At 40.2% G+C, this 6,731-nt stretch overlaps 1 protein-coding gene and 1 long non-coding RNA gene across 2 annotated transcripts in view; both read right to left on the bottom strand.

Moving 5' to 3' along the window:
• Nucleotides 1-162: 162 nt before the first annotated feature.
• On the bottom strand, nt 163-2,635 carry LOC109462637 (pistil-specific extensin-like protein). The gene is made up of 5 exons (XM_019759233.1): nt 2,423-2,635; nt 1,703-1,759; nt 776-1,107; nt 305-388; nt 163-171 (listed from the first exon to the last, which is right to left on the bottom strand). The coding sequence occupies exons 1-5, from the start codon at nt 2,442-2,444 to the stop codon at nt 163-165; spliced, it is 504 nt and encodes a 167-aa protein (XP_019614792.1). The 5' UTR covers nt 2,445-2,635.
• Nucleotides 2,636-4,049: 1,414 nt separating this feature from the next.
• Nucleotides 4,050-6,731, bottom strand: part of LOC109463772 — a 4,913-nt gene continuing 2,231 nt past the window's right edge. The window contains exons 2-3 of the long non-coding RNA XR_002139840.1: nt 5,111-5,155; nt 4,050-4,407 (exon numbers count right to left, since the gene is read on the bottom strand). This is a non-coding gene — a long non-coding RNA (uncharacterized LOC109463772). The remainder of the gene's footprint in view (nt 4,408-5,110; nt 5,156-6,731) is intronic.

The raw sequence follows: 6,731 nt of genomic DNA, 5'->3' as shown, positions 1-6,731 counted from the left end.
AGTACATTGTGTACCCATAACAGAGATGGGGACGGCAGAGACTCTCTGCTACTTGTGGTCCACAGATCATAAAACGATACTTCCATTCGTCAATTTCATTTGTTGGTTCTGGGATTAGAAAAAAAATGTGACAGGGCAAAAAAAATATAAAGATAGGCCTCACTAGACATCCTATGATAGCCCCAAATGTTATGATAGGAGCCATGAAGTCAACATACAAAACGAGGGTTGGTACCTCGGGTGATACGAAATACAACCTGTTAAAATTCTACATGTATTTTATATATACTAGTACCAAACTTACAGCTCTCCTTCGTTCTTCTGAAGCTTCCACTGCCAACCTATTACGTGCTGTAATAGCTGTCATCCTGCGGGGTGGACGCAATTGCTAGAAAGGGATAAAAGGGGGCTGTTACAATCATGATCGGAGGAATTTGTAACATTAACATTCCTCAGATATATGGAGAGAGTTTAATTGACACAATATAAGTACATCGACGTAACAGGTCTTTAAATCATACAGACAGACGAGGTGTGTACGAAAACGTACGTAGAAGACTATGGAAAGACCACGAAATGCACCAAATGAATTATACACTATATTTAAATTATGTCACAGCAGCGCAGAAGAAGTCAAGCGTTAATAACCTGATTAAAAAATTGAATGTGAAAAAAAATCACCTACTAAAGGCCAGCAGGACAAATTTGAAAAAAAAATTAAATGAAAGACAAGACATACATAGTGCATGGTCTTCTTTATCATATCAACACTTACCACTTTCACTCCAAACAGAGCCGCTGTGGCCTGTCTCGATAGAAGGCCCGCAACCCTTTGCGGCCTCCACATACCAGGTGCAGGTGCACCCGGTGGTGCAAGTCTTCGAGGTGGTCGTCGAGCCGGTGGAGCGGACGGCACAGGCACTGGTGCAGGCACTGGCACGGGCAAGGGCGCAGCCGCGGGCACTGGCACGAGCACTGGCGCGGGCACTGGCACTAGTGGCACTGGCGGACCTGCTGGTGGAGGCGGTGGCGCTGGTGCGGCCGGAGCTGCGGGCCGAGCCGGTGGTGGTGGCTGGACAAGAGCAAAGCCAAACCTGGGATCGCTATCTGTAAGAAAAACACAGGAAGGGGACACATTTAGGAGGGCCTGCATTAGGTAGAATCAAAGCGAATTACACTACACAAAATGCGCCAATTATGCTCTATGTTGAAATAGAGCTGTCCACCTACACTAGTTAAGTCTATTGAGGGAACTTCGAAGCCAGAGTGACTGATCTAGGTGAGAACATTTTCCTTTTGCGTTGGAACAAATGGTTTACCGTTGAACAATGTAATTACCAATATAGTTGAACTTTCATGACAGCACATTAAGATTTTTATCATTGCATTCAACTTGCATTCAATGTTACATTTGCGCGCTAACATGAAATCTGTTGATACTTAAATTAAAATCATTACTTATTAGCTACATAGTTTCAATGTCACAAGCAATTACATGTAATACTGGACTGAACAAAGCAGTACTACAAAAAATATAAACCACGAAACAAATTGGCTAGCTTACACATGATGGCTTTTAATATCTAAATGTAACTTTTAGTTGTTAAATACAAACGTCCTATTGCTGCAGCAGCTGGTCAAATTTTCATACAGTGTCCTGACAGATAAAGATCATATTAAAGCATGCAGTCGATCAACTTACGAAACCAGTTGGGTTTGCGTTTGCGGCGGCAGCTTCTTCGCCGATGGTCTGGCGCTGCTGTTGGTGATATAAAGAAAAGAAAGAGTTATTAAAGGGCACATTATTGTTATGTCAAATGCATGTAATAGTGTTAGCATGAATTTTAAAGCTCATCTGTGTTGGTACAATTATTCACATTGAAGTTTGAGAACTTTCGTTCAACACAATAGACATTGCTCAGCTCAAATTTTCGGCCGCATTATGATGATATAGCATCGACCATTCAGCGATATAGCCTTCGCAAATGGAAACGACCGTTTCATATACAAGACGGAAACACAGCTGACAATGTGGTAGGTGCTACCAAAACCATAAATGATATCCCTGTATGTCCTAGGTACACATCATGTATAAACGTACACACGTAACACATTTCTCCGTACATACAAATGTATTTCACTTGGTAAAATGACTGGGATTTTGTGACAAGAGGGACCGATCCATAACTAGCGCCATCTAGCGAACCTCTGAAACATTTTCATAAAGCACGGGAAATTTGAAATAACGCCCCGAAGAGTACCGACCCAAACTGCGATAGCTATATAGATAGATTGGACATCAGGCCAGAAAACATTCCTAATCAATCGGCATGAGTAAGTCACGATTTCTGTTGATGGGATTCGTTCTATGGGCAAGATGGAACTGTGTAACGAACAATACTGGAAGTATAATTGGGCTCACCGGTGTTGTTGATTCTGGCCATTCTCTTTAGACTGAGAGCAAGTCGATAGCGTGAGTCACAGGGACGTAATCGCGTAATAGTCACAAGGACGTAAACTGAACCCTCAACGAGAGTGAGCTTGGCCTGCTCGTCAGGCCTTATATACCCAGACGCGCTGTCCCGACGTACGACGTCCAGACGTGAGTCTAGACACGTCTGGACGTCCAGACAAGGTGTGGCTGGAGGCTTCCGTGTTCGTCCTGAGATGGGGGGAGAACTAACTCCATGCCGCTTCGATGACTTCTTTGGAGCAAGGGGGGTTTCTTCTTGTTTGAGGGCAGTGGCAAATTATTATATTTAGTCTCATGTTTATCGAACAACAATCTAAAGCAAGTATGGAGGCTTTTCATATCCACCATGTTGGATTACAGTGCATGCCGGTTCAGTTTACCCGCCAACACCAGGTCGTCGAGATTCATATGATAATTATGATGACGTCAATGAGGTTGGTCAAATGGTTGGGCAGCGCCAATGCATGCTATGTGTGTTCGTCACCAGGGTAACTCAAGAATAGCCTGATAGATTGGTCATATTTCCCATATGCAATAAAACCAGAGTTCCCTGGACTGTCATGTGAAACTTTTATTGGTACATAAAATACAACACTACAAATTGGGGCTTCCTGTAAACATGGAGAAATATAGAAATCTCTCAACATTCTTTCCATTTTCCAAACCACTTTTTTTGTAAAAGCTAATGGCCTTGAATTAACATATCAAATCTGTTCCAGCTAGAAGAATTTTAGTTTGGTGACAAGTCCCCAAACTTGTTTCCAAAACACTTTCCATATTTACATGAGAAAACTAGAAATAAGACAAATACATAGTAACTTACAAACTTCATATCATCACAATGTGTTATAAAGATGTTACATAGCTGCCAACATCCAGGTTTGTACATCTTAAAAGCAAACATTTCTCCAAGGGCAAACTTGCATTTTTCCCAACAATAGATCAAGTAAATGCCAGGCCCTGCTAATTTTGGATGGGTCCATCTTCAAATATTTTGGTTAAAAAAGATAATGATAAACTTTTTTGCACATGTGGCACAGGCTAAAATTGCCCTGACTTACACCAAAGAATGTAAGAGGCCAGACCCTACCAAGGTCAGAAATATTGTTGGCAGCAACATACACGTGACACTGTGCTTTAAGTCTCTATATATGGTATAGTTCAAATCTGACATGATGCTCTACACACCCACTATCAGATCAACACTTGTATACAAAAACATCTAACCAACAAGTAGTGTCCCCTATATCCCAATCTAGGATTGTGTTCTACCCATGGCACAAACAGTTTGGCTGGTATTGCTGTACCTGTCTCACCTGACAACCATCATTTTATCCAACATTTATCATGCACACAACAGACCACAGTTTGAGAAAACATCTGGGGTGACACAGACATTTGTACCTCACTGACATGAATTGGACAACTTTGTTTCATTTCTGCTAGCAGAAAGGCTGTTAATTTCAATCTACTGATGTCCTCTTGTGTTCTTTGAAATAATTTGTTAAATATGTAGATTATGGAGTTAGACTTGTTGACCAAAAAAAAGAGACTCTTTTAAAATTACCATTATTGTTTTAAAAACTTTGCAATCAGGTGAGAACAAGTCATTTTGATGTTGGTTTTGCCCCGACTCATAGTTTAGATCCATTTGTCATGCTATTCCATAGAATATTCCATCAGTAGCCAGGTAGGATTATTAAATAGTGTACACTAGAATGATGTATGTATCTATGGTACTGTTGACATGGCAAAACAGTCATCATGATCAATATTTAGCTTGTTTTATTTGTATTTGCTTTTACATTTTTTTAATTGCTTGTACTAATTATTATTGTGTAATTTCATATCTGTAGGGGAGTCGGCCTCGGAGAGGAACATACTGTTCCTGTTGCCGTCTCCCCTCAGAATTTTAACTTCTGTGAAGTGGAATTCTGTGAAGTGGAATAAATAGATAAAAATAAATGAATCAATTAAGGTCATCTTTTGTAAATGAATTGTTGATGCCATTTCTTAATGACAGCATGGAACTTAATGCAGGAGCAATCTCTTTGTAGAAATAAGAATAAAAGATTTTGCAGTAAGTGGATAGCTCAAGCATATCTACAACCACAATTGTCACACCTTTATGGATTTAGTGCACTGAAATGTCTAAAAAAAGTGTTAAGTGTAATCTGAATGTTTCGGGAGAGAAGAAATGCAGGTAATCTGTGAACCAACAGGTGTTCAAAGCCCTAAATACACAGATAAGTTTGATTTAAGGTTATAAATCTGAGACTGAAAAAAAAGGATGGCTGGTACGGGAGACCACAACCTGAACTACTGCCCCTCCTCAGCAGAGTCGTCTGTCTTTTCAGCAGGCGCGTCAGCGTCCACTTTGTAATATTCTGACTCAGTCACGATGGTGAGAGTCTTCTTCTTTGATACTTTGAAACTTTATTAGAAGAACCTAGGGTCCACCGCTAGTCTTCCTGGTATTCATTTACACAGACAATACATATATACATACATAGCTGACAAAGTCACAAAACACATCTAAATCAATAACATATTTACAATATACATATTAATTTAAAAAACAAACAATCCTGTCAAACAGTGCTGGTGTGCTACTGATGGATTAGTGTTTGTGCAAACCTTCTTGGGTCGGCCTCGTTTCTTGGGAGTCTCCACCACCTCAGTCTGGAGAAAGACACAAGTCATTAACAAGAAAGGTAACATTTGCAAAGCAAATGCATAATGTTTACCATATGGTCTGCTATGTTAATTATTCTTATTTAAACATATATGGTGACAGGAGTCTAAATCCCTCCTGCTATAAAATTGCAACATGATGTAACCCAACATATGTTACCATGGTGACAGACATCTGGTTCAGGTCATTGACCTTATTTGTTTAAAGAAGAAGAAGAGGAGGAAGAAACATAATTGTTTTGCTCTGTTTCGTCCTCCTCTTCTTCTTCTATTATAGGATTCCTTCTGTGAAGGTAAACACAAAAACAACTCACGGCACGAAAAACGATATTTAAGCATGCTTAAATCGTGCTTAAAGGCGGCGTAATTTCCATCTTTACGCACCTTTCCGGCACCTTTCCGTGTGCGTAAACATTGTCTTTACGTGCCCTTTCCGTAGTACTGGAAAGATACGTATTTGCACTACTTTAGCGGTGCCTTTACGCACCTTTTATGTCCGTAAAGGCTTTGTAAACAATTCCTTTAAGTATTGTTTACGGACCTTTTTTGGTCGGAAAGCATGCGTTTCCTTAAAATTTAAGACGTCTTTTAGCTGCCTTTAAGTCCCTCGTAAACATTGTCTTTACGTGCCCTTTCCGTAGTACTGGAAAGATACATATTTGCACTACTTTAAATTTAGCGGTGCCTTTACGCACCTTTTATGCCCGTAAAGGCTTTGTAAACTATTTCTTTAATCACTGTTTACGGACAATTTTAAGCTTTAAGTTGCCTTTCCGAACATTTGAATCGGCTGTGCATAACCTTAACATACGTCGGTATATGTGAATATGATGACAGAAACAGATATACTCTGAGAACAATTTATTGAGTAAAACGAACAAAATACAATGATTCTTAATAAAATGTTTTAGAACAAGATGTTAGCTCATACTATATTGTCACATTATTACGTATCCCTCCCCAGCTGCAGATTACGTATAATGAAAACAGTTCAAAATAATACATTCCTAAACTAAGCTCACCAATACAAGGAATTGACTACTTGTATCTCCAAACATATATTTGATCAGCCCCCTCGTATACGGCGTTTTGTGAAAGCTTTCTCCTCCGTCCTCTTGGCTGTTGTCAGACGGGCCGTGCCGGGCCGAGAGTCGTGTTGTCGTCGCCGCTGCTTAGAAGCCCCTGGATCCTTTGCGACTGGGCCTCCACCAATTTCAACATATTCTAAAGAAGCCTTTCCTCGCTCCTTGAGATTCTCAACTTCAGCTATAATGTCTCAATTAGAAGGAGGGTCGACGTGTCTTCGAAATAGACGCCATAAAAATGATTTGAATCCGGTAGATTTGAACCTCGCTGTCTTGTATCCCATTGGGTACCGCCCTATCACATGACACGTTCCTCATTGGGTGTCTGCATATGGATACTTTGTAAGTTCACGCGAAGGACACAAAAGCAATGTAAGTTTTGTCATGCTTCACAAATAAAGCAAAATGAAAGTGCGAAGCCGGCTGGGCGATAAACTCGTTTATCTATTTGCCAGTTGGAACATGTTAAAAAAAACAAG

The sequence above is a fragment of the Branchiostoma belcheri genome, unplaced genomic scaffold, assembly GCF_001625305.1.
Source record: "Branchiostoma belcheri isolate BF01 breed outbred unplaced genomic scaffold, Haploidv18h27 scaffold1, whole genome shotgun sequence".
Lineage (NCBI taxonomy): Eukaryota > Metazoa > Chordata > Leptocardii > Amphioxiformes > Branchiostomatidae > Branchiostoma > Branchiostoma belcheri.
Note: the sequence above shows the minus strand (reverse complement) of the source record. Positions and strands in the feature narration are given on the sequence as shown.